This window comes from Falco rusticolus, chromosome 3, assembly GCF_015220075.1.
Source record: "Falco rusticolus isolate bFalRus1 chromosome 3, bFalRus1.pri, whole genome shotgun sequence".
In the NCBI taxonomy this organism is placed as follows: domain Eukaryota; kingdom Metazoa; phylum Chordata; class Aves; order Falconiformes; family Falconidae; genus Falco; species Falco rusticolus.
The window spans coordinates 69,912,376-69,929,123 of NC_051189.1; the positions used below are offsets into that span (position 1 = coordinate 69,912,376).

The window sequence follows — 16,748 nt, forward strand, 5'->3', positions numbered from 1 at the left end:
ACGCTTGAGCATTTCTATTGTCAGGTAGGGTGGTGTCTTGGTAGCCATGGTTATATTCTAATGTGAGGACCTAAAAGGCCATTTGTAGACTTGAAAGCACAGATAGGTATCTGTATTCGTCATAGAAAGAGAGGGGTGATGTACATCATGTTCAGATGCCAAGCTAGAGCATTGGGCTGTGGTGATGTTTGACAGCAGATGCTCTCTTTGTTTTCTCTTGCAGTTTGGGGCAGAGTTCAGAAGGTTCTCTCTGGATCGCTACAAGCCAGGAAAGTTTGAAGACTTCTACAAACTAATTCTTCACATTCATCATATAGCCAACCTGGAAGTGATGATTGGATATGCTGATGTGCATGGAGACCTTCTCCCAATTAATAACGATGACAACTTCTTCAAGGCTGTTTCAAGTGCTCATCCACTGCTCAGGGTTTTTATACAAAGACAAGGTAAGATGCAATTTCATTTTGGTGCCTCAGTGTGTGCTGGGGGAAGGTGAAGCCTGGATCTGCGGCCCTCATTTAAGGTTTGAGATGATATAAGAGGAACCTAGGAGCCTTTTCTGTCCTCAGGCACTTCAGTACAGCTTGCAGGAATGGCATGACTTCAGGGCAGGCAAAGGGACTCTGTTGCTGCCTGTAAGGTGTTTGAAGGATAACTTACTAAGAATCACCATGAGCCCCTCTTTTTCTGAGGGGAGTGTACCTCGTGATAGTGGTACTGTGTCGTCACTTGAGCATGCCAACTGCACTACTCCACTTGTTTGAGGGAAGGGATCTACTTCACATTTAGAAATCTTATCTATCCATCTTGACAGTCAGTGTCATACCCAAATGACTCATGCCTGTATAGTGTGTGAATGCACACAGATAGGCAATTATAAAAAGAAAAAAAAAAGTTGTCACAAATGAGGACTTGTTTTACTATGCTGACTTGGCAGACAGACAAATGATGATTCTCCCCTCTGTCCTTACGCTAAGGAGTGTTAAATTTTCCTATTTTGAATCATCAGGCAAACCCTGGGCAGAATTGCCCAGAGGTCAAGGTGACATCAGGTTGGCTGTGTGTTGTTCTTGTCAGGCCTTTGTTGCAGATACTGGAACCTTCTCCTTAAAGACCATGTTTGGCGGTTGCTTCAGATGAGGATTGGATTTTCTATCAGGATGTCTTCTGACAGAGCTACTTAAACCCCAGGGGAACCTAACACTTTGTTAACACCACCTCCACAGTTTTTTCAGTCATGTAGTGATTTATAGCACAGGGCTTTTGGACTTAGTCTTGTCAGTAGCAGAGTAAGAAATGAGACTTGATCTGAGACTTTGAGCAGTCATGTAGCTTTTTTGGCTTGAACTCTCTGCTATGTGGGCGTTTTTACTGATAAGGATTTAGCAGGAGGCTCTAGCCTCCTCATTGGTATGAGCTGGTGCAGTGTGTGGTTTGATTTGGTGGTGTCAGATACATCCAGGGCTGCACGGCCCTGCCCGTTCAGAGTGTGTTGTTTGCCACCTTCTTTTAGATGGGAACAAGTGCTCCAGGAGGCAATGGAGAAGATGGTCTAGAGCAGTTTGTTTTGTTTGTGTGTCTGTCAGATGAGTGGAAATCTCTGTGGGAGAGGACTTGGGTTGCTAGCTCTCCCTTGTACAGAAAATGCGAAGGTGGATGACAACTCCTATTAAGTCTGCTTCCGGCAGTGCCTGTTAGGGCTTGTGAATGTTCGTGGTGGGTCAGGTCATGGGAAATCACTTGCATGACTTTGTCATGCCTGCATCAGTTTGAGTTTATTCATGTCTCTGGATCAATCCTGTTCAGAATGCATGCTCTTCTTGGGCAGACTGCTGAAGTCACCAAGTATCCCCAACTCTGTGTTGGGAGGAGGGTTGCCATCGAAACACTGATCACAGAAGTAGGCAGATGAGAGAAAACTGTTGACTGCATGTGGAAAAAATGCTCGCTCCTCTTCTGTAGGAGAAGCATACTAGTTGTGGAAATTTGTAACTTGTAACCGTAATGGAGGAGTGCAGTATTTCCTTTTTAAACAGATTTTCTTTTACCTGTTGCTCAGTGAAAAGAATCATGCCAACAATTAGGGAAACTTATACAAGAGGGAAGACAGGCCCATGCCTCCTCATGAGTGGCAAAGCCTGAAAGCTTTCTCAACACACATTCTCCCTCTATAAAGCTGAAGGGAACAGTAAATTCCGGCCTATCCCTTTAATTAATGGCACCTTTAATAAGGGACTCCTCAGGTTAACATTTGAAATTCATACTTGTGGATGCTCCCAAACAATCATGTCCATTTCCTTTTCTAAGAAGAAGCCATTAGAAATTGTTCCCTTGAACAGTGATGGGAGATAGTGAAACCTTGCTTGTCTCTTCGTTCTTTGCTCCCCTGTTGTTAGACTGGGGTGATGGACCAATGCTGGTCCTTCTGTTGGAGACTTGCATTAGAGAATGAGATGACTAGCACCAAGAAGTCATTATGCCATCCAGTGGAATGTGATGTGCCTGCCAGTGCTTCAGCTCACACCTTAAACTCTGACTTCAGATGCTGGATATTAAGGTGATGGGGATGCTAGCGCAAGGCCAGTCCTCTTCTGTGACTTTGAAGGAGACTGCAGAATGTGGGCTCCCTAGGCTGTTGGATTGGGGATTGCTGCCCTTCAGTGGGAGGAGTCCTGGGAGATGGCTGCCAAAGGCTGTTCTCTCAGTTGTGGAGTAGGGAGGGTTTGAAAGAACTGGGCAGAAGTATGCAGGCATGGAAGGACTGAATAGTTGAAGGTGGTTTTTTTTTTTTCTAGCAGATCAAACTGTTTATCAACTGCATGATTAGACATCTTAGCTATTTTCCTTGGTTTTGGCTGAGCTATCCTTTCTCTTGTCAAGTGAATTATACAAGCATGTTAAAACAGCTTAACTATTTGTTCCTGGAGTGGCAAAATAGGTAAATTACTCTTTGCACAATAATCAAGCAACAGTTTGCTAGTTTGATTTTTGTTTGCCTGGTTGCTCTTCATCTGAGCTTAGCCTTACACTTTTTCAATTCAAAAGTGCTTCACTTGGTTGTCCCCAGGGGCAAGCAGTATATGCACTGCTTGGATTCCTACATGCCAGGTTAGTGTCCAGGTATGGGATGGCTCTTCTACTCCACTTCCTCCTTTCTGCTCAAATCTCTTTAGTCTCAAATTTTTCAGGATCATGGTAGCTCTTCCCTCCCCAGATGGGGGATGTCAGTGCTTATTAGCCAGCCTTTTTCACTGTGGACCTGAATTGCCATTCCCAGTGTGCTTGCAACAATAACTGTTCATAGTACTTTGAGTCTTGAAGGCTTGGGGATGTTGGCAGGTCATGTTTGAGTAAACTCAGCTATTACAAGCTTTTATAGCTCATAGTGATACATTTGCTGAAAGTACGTGGTGCTCCTTTTTTTTTTTTTTTTTTCCTCCAATGCCAAATTACAGTGCAGACAAAAATCCTAATTAGAGAACTGGGCTATAAAAAGAAAAGGCAGTCTTCCTTCAACTTGCTTTCCCAGGCTGCAAGTATGGTTTGTGTCCTGTGTTGTAAACTGATGCGGCTCTTTTGACTGCATTAGCACAGTAGTGATTTATGTCAGCTGATGCTTTGAGCCCATGAATTTATTCATTTGGCTGTAACTGAAATTGGACATACCCAGAACTCTATGCAAGGTGCCTGCTGCTGGGGAACGGACGGATGTCCCAAAGACCTTAGAACAATGCAAGGAATTATGGATGTGTTTGACTTGATCCATAATAACTGAACTCTTGTACTCAAGCCAAGACCCGGATGAAGGAAGAGCTTATCTGATGATGCAGTTGGCCATCATTTTTTCAAGACTACTTTTGTTCTGGCTGACTTAAACTACAGCTCTTGAGAAAATCTCTTGAATACTGCAAAAATATTTAAGTGTAAGCTGTGAATTCAAGCAGAAACAAAGAATAGAGAAACTGAAAGGAGTTACTATTACATACTGTGAATGCATTACATTTTTCCTTCTATGATTAAATGGAATGATATTATTAACAAATGTTGCTTTAATGCCTGTCTCCCAGAGGCAGGGTATGTGTTCAAACCAGACTGTATTGGAGGCTCTTAAATGGAAGGGAATAAATAGCAGAATTATACCTACTTTTTAATTGTAAACCTGCCTGAAATGACTCTTTGAACTTTGCAAGTGGACTATAAAGACGTAAGTGGAGGTCTACCAGGTAAAAGAGATTTCAAGATTTCTCCTCTTTTGCTTGGGTTACTACTATGGCGTATTTAACCTAGGAAGTTCAGAAACTCAGGGAAGTGTTGCAAAATTAACATGCTGGTCACCCTCTAAGTACTCTGTGCAGCACTTTTTTCCAAGGAAGAGAGGTAGATCCAGGACCAAGATGCTGAACTACAGCAACCATAGTGAGTAGAGTAATATTTGGCTCTTATTCTGAGCACACTGCTGTAAATCCGGACTGATAATTCTGATTCTCGGGGGAAGTGATGGAGGCTGCTGATGACCAGACCTTCACTTCCTTCTACTCTTCAGGCTTTATAGTTTGCACGGGCAGTAACAGAAAATCTGTGGTAGCTCTGGTAGCAAAGGAAATGAGAGAGGTGGTGAGCAGACTGTCAAGCCTCATCCCTGATCCCACACTGAGGTCAAATGAACTTTTCTTCTGAGAAGCTTTTTTGTTTTGTCTGTAGCATGGCTAGAGGTGTCTCCTGTGTGGTGGTTTGAGGTTCTGGACCTCTGCCGCCTTTGCCTGAATTTCTGTGAGTGACCTTATTCCTGTAAATCCGTAGTGTTGATGAAAACATATCCCTCAGCAGAACAATTCTCAAGGAAAGCTTGAAGGAGTTGGGGTTTGGAGAAATAACAAACTTACTTATATATTCAGGCAGTCTTCTTGAGAAGACTGTATATAGAGTGTCAGTAGGGACTGTGATTGTGCACATGGCAGTTGTGTGAGTACAGCTGCCATTCCTGTGAATCTGCAGGTGTATTACTACTGCTGTTAGGTAACCTCCATAAAAATTACAGTAAATTAATGAATGTGGGGGCACTTGGTCAACTCTAAAGCAGATTTTAGATCAAATTCGCAATCTTTCCACGAATAAAATTAATTTTAAAGCTTTCTAAAGGTTTAAGTGGTTTCATGGTAAGTGTCCTACAAGTAGAAGACAGGTGAAGTGCTGGATATGTATTTCAGTGTATCTTTGTCAAAGATCACACTTCTTTCAGAAACATAAAAGGCAAAAAACCTGAAGAGCATTCTAACAGCAAATAACACTCTACAGCTTACTGCAGCAGGGCCTTACATAATTTTAGTAAATGCCACAGATGAACTGCAGGTGTTAATTGGTACAGCCTGAGGTTGGAGAAGGCTGATGTCTTCTGATACTTGTATTGTCTTGCATTTTGCAGTCTGGAAAACTGACAGTGTTTAAAAGCCATTAAGTACCATCTTCAGAAACTTGCTCCAAGTGTAATTTCTTTTGTAGTTGTATTTTAATAGTCCGTTACTGTAACAGTAAACCAGTACTGAACACCAGTCCATGCTTTTATCCCTGAGCGGTTAGAGCTGCTGTCTACCATTAGTTCTCACTTAAAGCTTGATCCAAAAGCAACAGGGAAAAATGTGCATTTACCTGGTTGAGTTTTGGATTTGGCTTGTTTTAATTTACATTAAATCAAAGACTGGAGAATGCTGGGTTTATTTAACTGCATGCAGTGACTAATGTATTTAAACTGCTGTGCCATGCAACGTATTTCTGTATGTTCAGAGGCAGTTCATAACTCTGCAATTTGTTATTTACCTGGCAAAATTCTGTTCTGCTCGAAGTACCAACATCTGTGCTTCGCTTTCTTGTATTATAAAATCAGAGCAATCACACTCAGTTTTAAAATAAAAATGTGCTAATGGGAAACATGCCCAGGTCTGACTGAAAAACTGATGGTGGGTTGTTTTATTGTCTTTCATACTCTAAGCAGATAATCCCCAGGAATGGTGGTTGGCTCTCTAACCACATGTGTTAAACACAAAAACTGGCTTTGAGGCAGCAACTAAAATAAAACCTATTTCCAGCTACCTAAACCCTTTAACTCTCTGCTTAGCCTTCTAGAGTGGGTACAGTTGGAAAAGTTTTGAGTTGAGGTCTTTCACATCTTTTTGGTTCTTCAGTAACCTTCCTGTTTATTTTACAGCACAGGCATTGACTTCATCTTCTCAAAATGTATTTCTGAACAAGAAATATGTAGTTTTACTGCTCTTGTAGAAGGCATCTGATATATTAATGAAGCGGGTTGCAGCACATGTTGAGGGAAAATACTGAACTGCTTCTGGTCTTGCTCTTGGTTGAGCTGCGCAGATTTTCACAGTGGTTTCATGAGTCTGAAGGAATAAAACAGTTAAGGGTGCAAGTCACCTTCTGACCTGAGGTCTTCAGTTTATCTGCTCCTGTATAAGAGGAGAGGAGCAGGGAGAAGAAGCTCTTTTGACACTTGGTGTAGCTTGTTGGTGTGCTGGAGGGTGCAGCTCTGCTGTTGGTCAGACTGTCCTAGGGCTGCTACCCTGTCTCCTCTGCCCTGGTGCTGGTGTGACCCAGCGGCTGAACTCTCCAAGCCAGCTCTTTGACAGAAAACTAGTTGAGTCAGGAGCTAACATGGGATAGGCAGGGTCACAGCAGATTTAACATGATTTAACACTGCCATGAAGCCTCTATTTCCTGGAACTTGTCTGCTTGTAGCCTTTGAAAATGTGCAATGCCACTGTATTTGAAGAGGAGGCAAAGCATCTTGTCTTAGCTTTAACAAGATTTGAGGATGGTGGTAGATATCATGCTAGTATAATAGGAATTGCTGCTTGGCTTAGATTAAATCCTTTCATGATTTTCCTCAGAAACATCTCTGGTTTTGAGCTGGAGGGGTCTTTGAATACTTGTCAAGCCGAGTAATCTTTGTCCCACTCAAGTCCTTTGATATCTGAAGATAAGTAAAATGCAGCTGTTTGTTCCAGTGAAGTCTGGCAACAAATTACTGTAACTTCTCTGCTCTCTTTCATGTGTAAATGATGAGACTGGGTAGTCATTATCTTTCAACTACTTTATTAACCATCTTTAAAAGCATAGTATAGTATTTTTAATCTGGCTTGTCAAACATAAACACAAAACAGCCTTGGATTTTGTTGCTGGCGTGGTTAGTGATACCTGGTGGCTGAGCAGAGAAAGCCAGCATGAGGCTGCTTCTCTGCTCCTCCTTGAAAACTCCATTTTTGAAGGTCTGAAGGTACTTGATTGTCATCACTGGTTACTTTAATTGCAACCAGAACAGCTGGTAAGCAAGAATTTTCAGTGAAAGGAGGAAGAAACTTGTGGAAATAGCATAGCCTGCAGATGAGCTTTGTGGTGGCAGTCAATAACTGAGAGTGGGAGCTGTTGCAGAAATAGGCACTGCATAAATAGTAGTAGTTGCAGTGTACAGTAAGCATGGAATGGAAGCCTGGCAAAAATGCTGCTGCTGGTCTGTCACTGGCAGCAAATGCTTCTTGCAATTTTGTGTTAAAGCTGCATGGGATTTGGTTTCTGTTTCAAAGTTTAGTAACTTAATAAATATACATAACAAAATATATTAATAATAGACTTTAACAGTTGATGCTGCTTAAAAATTGTATCAAGCTGGTTCCAGCACCACATGTTCTGCTGAATTTAGACCACAACTTGTTTACAGTGGGAACTCATGCAGCCTTTAATAGGAACCTCTACTCAGCTTCATGCTTCTTTAGCTGGTAACCTATAGAAGAATAAGCAAATAAACACTTTTTCTGTCCCTCCACACTACTATTTGTTGTCTTACAATTGCAGATGGCTGCTCTGACAGTATTTAAAGGAAAATAAAATAACCCCCCAATTATGTCTACTTAAAGTTAGTCTCAAATAAAACTATTTCCTGTTTTCTTCCTTGGTCTGACCCTTTTTATTTAAGATAGTGAAGCTGCTCTAACAGGTGGCTTGACCATATAAAACCAGTGGTGAGGAAGACTTGTCAAATGATCCACCTGTGTTAAGGTTCCTATGAGGGGAATTTTCCACTATTTATCTTTCCTTAGTAGTCAAAACAAGAGATTGTTTCCTGCTCATGGCTCAGTTTTTTTTCCTGTTGTGCCTGGTTGTCATTTCCCTTCTGTAAGTGATGGAAACAAGTGTAATGTGCAGATAATAATGAAATGCACTTGACAGTCTCTTCCTTGACACCGGATTTTACCTGAAGAGACTTCACAAGCTCAAAGTAGTTTTCCTGTAGTGAGGGAGAGTATATAGCACAATAAAAGACAAACATTAACTCAAGGCTCAGGCCTTCAGGAATAGGCTTTCTGCTAAATTTCTAAAGTACTCTAAATTTCTTAAGTACACTGCAGGGCTTATGACAACTTAATTGGTAGACTCCTGCACTGAAAGCAAGCATGCAGTGAAGGATGTTTCTGCTAGGTGTTTGTAGGCTTTAAAAAGTTAACTTGAAATATAACTCAACAGATAAAAACTCAAACTGTTTGGTTTGGATTTTTTTTTTTTTTTACATGACTGAAAGCTCCTCTTTTGTCTTCATACCGCCTGTGTTGTCGGGATTACATGCTCCAAATTTAAATGTTAGTGTCAGCATTAACACTGTGTAAGAACTCTGGATGTTTTTCGGTTCCAAGTGGGAAAACGGTTTGGGGGAGGTTGAAAGAACTTGAACCTGCCCCTGATGATGATCTACTTGAATCTTATTTTTTCCTCTGTGCTATGTTTAGAGTAGCAAAGAATCCTGTGGGAATATTAAGGAAACTATTAACCTAGAAAACTTCAATGTTGTTCTTGCTTTTCAGTCTCCTGCTATATGCTGACATTAAGTGATGTAGAAGTTGTCGATAAGCAACCCCTAAAAACTTTCATATCTCCCCTGGCTAATTTTCTTGTGGTTTTTCTATTCCACTTCTTTCTTCAGTTTATAGCTTTTTCTTCCTTTCAGCTTTCTGTTCCTTGCAGTAGCTTTTTAACTGCTGTGCAAGGCTGTTGCTCACCAGGCAGGAGAGTGTGTTGGGTGAAAGCGTGCAGCTGCCGGTGGCTGTTTTGCTCCAAGTGCTTGAAGGAGACTTGGCGAACATTGGCATTGGTGGGACAGTGACAGAGCCGGTATGGAAACAGCAATTAGTGAGGAAAAACTGCCTGTTTGCTGTAGGTCTTAGGCCAGTTGGTTTTTTTTTCTCTGACAATCCTTTTCCATTAGAAATAATAGAGGAGTTGAGAAAAAAAAGAAAAAAAAACCCACAAAAACACCCCAAGGAAAACTTTGAAGGAGAACATTTATTTAATTTGATTTCTGTACTACCTAGTGTCTGTGGAAGTTGGAGAGCTAGAATCCAGTGGACAGTGAGGGCATGGCGAGGCAACCCAGCTGCTGGCAGCAGCAAGCTCCAAAATGGTGTTTCTGCCTCCTCAGCTGCTGTGGATGAACATGGCTGTTTCCTCTAAAGCTGAGGTACTAGCTGAGGATTCGAAAAGACCTAAAGCTGTTTTCCTCATCCCTGAATGCCACTGAGGTATGACAAGAAGAGATATGTCAGTTACGACCTCGGGTTGGACACTGATGGCAACCGGTTTGTTCACTTTATTGGCCTGCTTTATTGCTGTTTCATTTTCATTCTGCCAACCAGTTTGGTAGTTTTAGTAGTATGTATCCAGCAGGTGCTGTGATTTTGTTTACAAAATAATGTAATATTTACATTCTTGCTTTTGTGCACTTACTAAGGTCTAGTTTTAAATGCAGCTGGCATGAGTAAAGGGGAGGAAAAAACACATTGTGTTAACCAGAAAACTATAAAGTTTCAGAGGAATTTCCCCTAAACTTCAAGAATCTAAATGAATAGATGAATGCTTTATAATAGAGCCCATAAGTAAGTCCAGGGGTATTATTTTTGTGGCCAGCAACAAGAAGAAATGGAGTTTCCTAAGCTTGCATTCCTTGAAGCTGCATAGTTCTAACATGCCTTATACTTTGTAGAGGGGGGAAAAAATAAAAGTATAGTACATTTGGAGTAAAGTATACAAGAAGATATTTTTAAAATTTTGAGAACAATTCTCAGCAGAGACAGAATATCAATAGCAGAAGGAATGCCAATATATTGTGCCTGCATTACTCAGTCACTTAACAGTGCACTGGACGCTTGTGCAATATACTTGTTGCTTTTAAAACTTCTGCCCAAGTATTGGAGGAAGGAGAGGGTTGCAGACAAGGGAGCCAACTTAGCATTTATGCATCAAGCCTTGGTACAGGATCTCTCCGCAAGCCTGAATTGTCTTCAAAGCTACAGATGACCTCTTCATGGTGGGTTTTAGCTATATCTCTCACAAAATGTGAGATCCTTGTTTGCAGTGTTAAACTGAACTTAGGTCCTGCAGTTCTGTGGTTGAAAAGTTGCTTCTTCATCCATTAGGTTCCTTCATGAGGGAGTTAACTTTCCATGTGGGTAATCACACGATATCTCCATTTACCAGCCTGTAGCACCTGAAAGGTGGTATCCCAGGGATTTCCCCTGCACAGACAATAATTGAGTCTGAACAGTGCTGCTCGTTATTTGCTAGTGAGCTTAACATTTGCAAGGGTGCCTGAAAATAACTACTTCTGGCTGTGATTTTTCACTAGATCTGGCTAACATCACTTCTTGTGTAAATAGACCAAGCCCAGAGGCACATCACATTGTTTTTTGTTTTAGTTGATTTCAGTAATTGTGTGGCTGGTGCCTTTCTGACCTCTTCAAGGTATCTGTGCTTACACTGGGCCATAACTATGAAAAACAGGAAACTTTTTTTGTTTAACTTCAGTCTTCTGTTCAGGTCTCTTGCCTTTTACTTGTGGATGCAAAGGTGTTGGTGAGAGTATTGGGGAATTTCCCCTTCCCTGATTTTTTTGGCTGACTTCAAAGGCCATGTGACAGCTTTACCTGGCAGTTCTTGTCACAGTGTAGTTTGGTGTGTTTACACTTCTTGCATTGGAAGAGAGGAATTGAATAGCTGTCTGCAGGCTACCCTGAAGGTCCTGGCTCTAGAATAGCACTGGCCTGTGCTGTATTCCACTTCAAGTGGGATTTAATTTCTCCTTCCTTGATCTATTTGGGTGTCATACCATAGCACGCCTCCCACTGCCACACGCACAGTTTCTCAGTCACCTTACGGGGGACATACAGTGTAATGAAACGGTATGGTAGCTGTGGGCCATAATACAGGTTGTGTGTTGGAGATCATTCATTGCTGCACACCAGTCTCTGTGTACAAGCACAGCAGGGCACGCTGGGGTAGGGGGAGGTATATAAGCTCATCTCAGGCCTACCATGTCATCCAGAGGGGATGGAGAGGTGAGGGGGAGTGCTGGGAGGAGCTGCAGACTGGATATCCATTGTGATTTAACATGTGCTGCTGTGGGCAAAGAGGCTTGGCAGTACCTCAAAACCCATCTCCCCTCTCTGAAACATTCCCAGAAGTAGCTGGCCACAGTGGCCAGCTCATGGGTTACAGATCACAGGAAACAGCTTGCCGCAACGTCCTCTGCTCGGATGACCCTCACGCAAGGGTACGTGTCATCTGCATCAGTGCTGGGAAGTGCAGAGTGGTGGTGAGCAAGAGGAAGGGTGGTGTTGCAGGTGTGCACAAAGCCCTGTCTAACAGTGGGCTTCACTGGTGTTGGAGCCCATGAAGGTCATGTGGAGAGCATTCCTTCAGCTAACTGGTCCTATCTCTGGATGCCTGGTGTAAGGCTAGACAGCAATATTTCCCAGAGTGGCTTTTTTTCTTTTTTTTTTTCAGCTCTGTACCTCTGTTGGTCCTGGTTCAGCTGGTAGGCGGTGGTTATGTCCCACACCCTTCCTCTCACCAGTTGTGTCCTTAGTTCCCAGAGCCATATTGCATCATGAGGAAGTACTGGAGCTGCAGAGTGTGGTGCAGATGCCTTTCTATCCTTGTGGGTGTCATACAGTGTGTGGGTAGCATGCTCTTGAGTCTTGTTGGTCTGGTTTATGGGTGTGTTGTCCTTATCTTGGATAATCAGTGTCACTAACTTCATCTGTCTTCAGAAATGTTATTGCCTCTGTCTTAGACCAATTCCATGTGGATGTCCCAGGAGAACTGGAAGAGAAGTGTGAAGAAGATAATTCTGTATGTGCACCAGCAGCAGCTGTGAGAGGAAATTGTTTCCCTGATAGTGTAAACCTGTTTAGCTAGGTTGCTTGCTAGCACTTGCTGTATGGTAGCCTTCCATGGTGGTCCTTTTGCAACTGGTGTGAACTTTGCAGTTCCAGCAAACCAGGTTTCTCTGTCTTAAAAACCTCCTGGCACTACAAGGTATGTCAGTATTGATGGGTACTGCTTGAACATAGAAATAACAGGAACTTATATCCTTGTTGAGGAGGGATCACTGTGGAGGGAATGCTGCTAGAGGTATTTCTGCAGTTCTGCTGAGGTCTGATGAAGGTTTGTAAATGCAGCTTGCCACAGTCCCATGTCTGTAAGGTGCACAGAGTCTCTGGCATGGCGTTGCATCCCCCTTGCATGATGGGGTTGTTACTGGCTCATGCAGACTGGCGTGGTTTACACGCTCTGTACCATGCAGTTCTGGGGTCTGTAACTCGGATTTGATTCCAGTCTTGCTGAGGCATGGTTCCCGACTCCTAGTGTTTTTACTGTTTCAAGGAAGACATAAGATTTGCTTATGTTACTAGGTTTCATACAGCCTTAAACAAATCAGAAATGCTTATTATTCAATGCAGTGAATTAATCCCTGTCCTCTTGAATGTGGTGCTTGGCTACAGTGCATGCGGATGGGCTCTGTGAGCTCACCAAATACGTGAATACCCCAAGTGGTGAGCTTTGGTGCGGAGTGCTAGGGCAGAGTTCAGGGTCGAAGGGCAAGTCTTGGCCCTGTGCAGATGCAGTCTGGGTCTCTTGGGGCTCACATTACATGTAACTTGCAACTCCGTGCTTGGCTGCTTTGTTAGCTTGCAGGAGGGGTTCTGATGGTTCTGAGATTGAAGTCTTTGTATCACTGAGGTTTCTTCCAGAGTCTACCTACCCACAAACAGAAAGTTTTAGTCCAATTCAAAAACCAGAGGAAGAGGGAACACACAGGAGACTTAAACATGTGTGGGAAACATGTGGAAAGAACTGAAAGAACACCAACATTTCATTGGTTTTAAAACGGCGCCCAGTAAGGACTTAAGTTCCAAATTCATATATTCTGTCTGCAAAACCTCACTTTCTAGATCTTTTGCCTCAAGATTCTTCTTTTATGTAGTTAAAATATGAATAATTTTAAAACAAATAATCAGTTTAACTATTCTTTATAGCACTTAGCGTTTGCAGCCAGCTGGCTTGAAAAATGCATGTGCAGAAGCAGTAGCTGTTCTGAACAGCAATTTGAGAGGCCTAAGGAGCAGATACCTCGCTACCTGGCTAGAATGGTTTATGGAGACACCCTACCAGGTGTCAAGGTGGCAAGGAAGCTGGATGTTAAATTTGGGTAGTAAAGTACAGAATATGGTTCAAGCTTTTTATCTGTCAGCAGCATTGAGAATATTGGCACTTGGAAGAAACAGTGGTTGTATTTATCTATACTTGATGTGCTTATTTGAATCTCAACATCAATTCTTGGCAGCTTGCATGTCAGTAAAATAAGACAAGTTCTGCTGTAAGGTGTGGAAGAACAGGGCCACTGAAATACAGCTCCTGAATTTGCTTGCATTGTAGTGCTTTTATGGGGAGCTTTCCTTTTCACTGTTCAGAATGGTGTGTCTTTTGGAAACGGAGGGTTAAGAGGCTCATGATTACCAAGCCACTAGTTGACACAAGTGGTGCGTCTGCCAGGGTGGTGGCAGTCACTGCCACTAGCCACTCCTGAACAATGTAATAATTTCCATGATAAAGCGTGTGAGCTTTTGCAACTTGCAGAATTCTGCTTTCCCAAGAGCAGAAGGTGGGTAAGCTTTCTGTTTTGTTTTTTTTTTTTAAGTTGTGGGTTGGGGTTTTTTTTGTGATGGGCAAGTTATATGCCTAATTCTTTATCATCCCACTAAGCTATGAATGAACAGCTTTTGCACTGGCCTGATAAGCTTTTCTTGATGGAAAAAAAAGAAATCGTGAAGTGTTTTTAAGATACTGAGATCCCATGATACTTAGTTATTTTTAATGATAAACTGAGGAAAAAACAAACTCAAGAGTTTGGGTGTGTTGTCTACTGCACCTTCAACTGGGAATCTACATCAACTGGGAAACAGCTGCCAGCTAATGGCTTTAAAACAGTTATGATGAGTAATCTGCTCAGGACAGGTATATATGAGTGATTTACTTTGATTAAAACAACCTGTCAAATGCACGGTTCTACCATTTTTGTTAAAGTTGGTTCCTGTCTGTCGTGTTCTTTCTCAGTCTCTCGGTGCACCAGCATGATACAGCTGCTGTGCTCTGCTGCTTATTATTTGTACCCTGATTCCTAGGCCTCCCACGTGGGCAATGACCAGTAAGAATCTGAATAGGCAGTAGCCCAGTACCTCTGGAGGATGATGAGATTCAAAGCCGAGGTGCCAAGTTCAATTCGGACCCAATAAAGACTTCAAGGAGCAGAATTGTTCCTCTGATTTGGTTTAGAAGATTCTGAGTCCTCATACATGAAAGGCGGTTGTGTCTAACAGCTCGGAGGACCTGACATGACCAGTGCAACACAAACCCCCTTGTATCTGTGGAAGTTCACTTGCCCAATAATGGTTGTGTAAATTGGGAGCTGGTAAGCAGCTGCTTCTCTTTGGACATAGTGTGTTTGTTTTCAAAGCAAAAGAAGGTGCTTAGAGGGAAGTCTGCAACCACAGCCATCTTCTTCCTGGTCATCTCTGTGTACATTCCTCTGGAAATGCTAAATATGGTACCTTGTGCCTGAAGTTTAAGCACAGCTTTATAGGAAGGATGGGAGTTTTGTTTCAACTGTTTTGAAACTGTATGGCTGGCAACCATTTTTTGTTGAGATATATTTACAAGAAGTCTAGAGCATAATGTTCTGTGTCAAAAACTGGAGGGAAACATCACATCATAGCCGTTCAGTAACTTTTTCAGCCAGGCCCTTTTTCAGATGAAGAATTTTCATTTTAAATTATCTTCAGTCATTTGAAAAAGAACAACCAAAAAACCAACAACAAACAAAAAACCGCCCGAACCAACAGCGCTTTTTGTACATGCACTAGCTTCTGCAAGTGTTGGGAAGTGTTTATATGTCCAGCTTTATTTCCTCAGCAGAAGCTGGGTAAACAATTCCTGTGCTGGCATGACGCATTCAAAACAGTCAAAGAAGAGCTGCTTCAGAGCATGTCACTCCTGTAGGTAAGGAGAGGAGCTATGTTCTGGTGTGTTGTCTCATGTACCTGTATTATCTTTGAGAGGCAGGTGAGATACTGGCTCCTTAAATAACAAGTCTGGTCTTAAGCATTTCATCACAAAGTCATTTGACTCGTCAGCTCCTGGGAATAGCAGCCCAGGCCCATTTTGCTTGTGGGGAAAGGGCTCCCTGGGAGAGGCTCTGTGAAGGCTTAGCGCGATGCTTTGTTTGCAGCTGCGTTAGTCTGGTTTTTTCTCTTGTGTTTGGGATGCAGTGTGTTGGTAAATTGGTTGAGCTTGGGGCATCAGGTCCTCTCCTAGGCTGCTTGGTGCAGCTCCATGGTCCTTTTGCAGAAAAAGGAGAAAGAGACCTTATTTTGGAGTGTTGCCACCATGTCTGCTGAATCGTGACCATGAAAACTGCTGAAGGGGGTCTGTGCTAAATAACAAGTGTTGTATGCCAATGGGTATTTTTGGTGGTTTCAATTACAATCGTCCTTTCTCTGAGAACCGCACTGGTGTTTGTGTAAATGGATGCCAAATCGCAACAGCAAAGCCACTGAGTATTTAAGCCAAATCCGAGGAAGAGAGGACACGTTTGCAGCAATGTGCCTGTTCTCAGCTGTTCCAGCCCATGACCCTCAGCCTCTTCCTTGTGTAAACATGAATAGAAGCAGTCAGGGACTTTTTTTTTTTTTTTAAATTTAGGAGCAATATTGGGAGGCTTAACTGGGAAGAGGCAGCACAGAGGATGGAGCAGTGGTTAGGCTTTTCAGGCTTTGTCTCAGTGGGAAAGTATGAATGCATTTAATACTGTATTTGCACTCTTGGCTGGCTGGGACCCAGCCCTGACCACAGCGCCTGCTGATGCTGCAGGGATTGCTTTGGCTTTTAGCACATGGATGGAGGAAAAGCACTTTTGGGAGCTTATTTTAGTAGGTTGAGAAGAGCAACCTACTTTGCCTCCTTTCACTTTTTCTTTCTTTCTTTTTTTTTCTTACTCTTTCAGCAAGACTCACTGTTTGGACATCTTGTGAATGAATGGCGGAAAGTCTTTGACTTCTGTTTTGAGGGGAAGCCAGGAGTGACTAACATTCCTTAATCTGATTTTATTGCACATTCTTGTCTTGGATATGTTTTCTCTTTTTTCCCCAACCAGAAGAGGAAAACAATCCCTGATGCAAGTGGCTTCTAAGCTCTCTCTTCCTGTAGCTCCACATGTAGCTCTCTGTATCCATTTGGGAACTGACTTTTGTGTATTGTTTTGTTTTCATGCAAAAGATCTTTCTGCAAACTGTGACTTGAATAAAAGCAGGAGGGAGTTCAGATGCTGAGAGTCCCTGGTGTCAGCTGAGGCAGGCAGC

The 16,748-nt window shown here is 42.5% G+C and overlaps 1 protein-coding gene across 1 annotated transcript in view; it reads left to right on the top strand.

Annotated features, from left to right (window-relative positions):
* PARD6G (par-6 family cell polarity regulator gamma) overlaps window positions 1-16,748 on the top strand; it is a 68,112-nt gene that overhangs the window by 13,371 nt on the left and 37,993 nt on the right. The window contains exon 2 of the mRNA XM_037381936.1: window positions 224-446. Coding sequence (XP_037237833.1) covers window positions 224-446 — 223 coding nt within the window. The remainder of the gene's footprint in view (window positions 1-223; window positions 447-16,748) is intronic.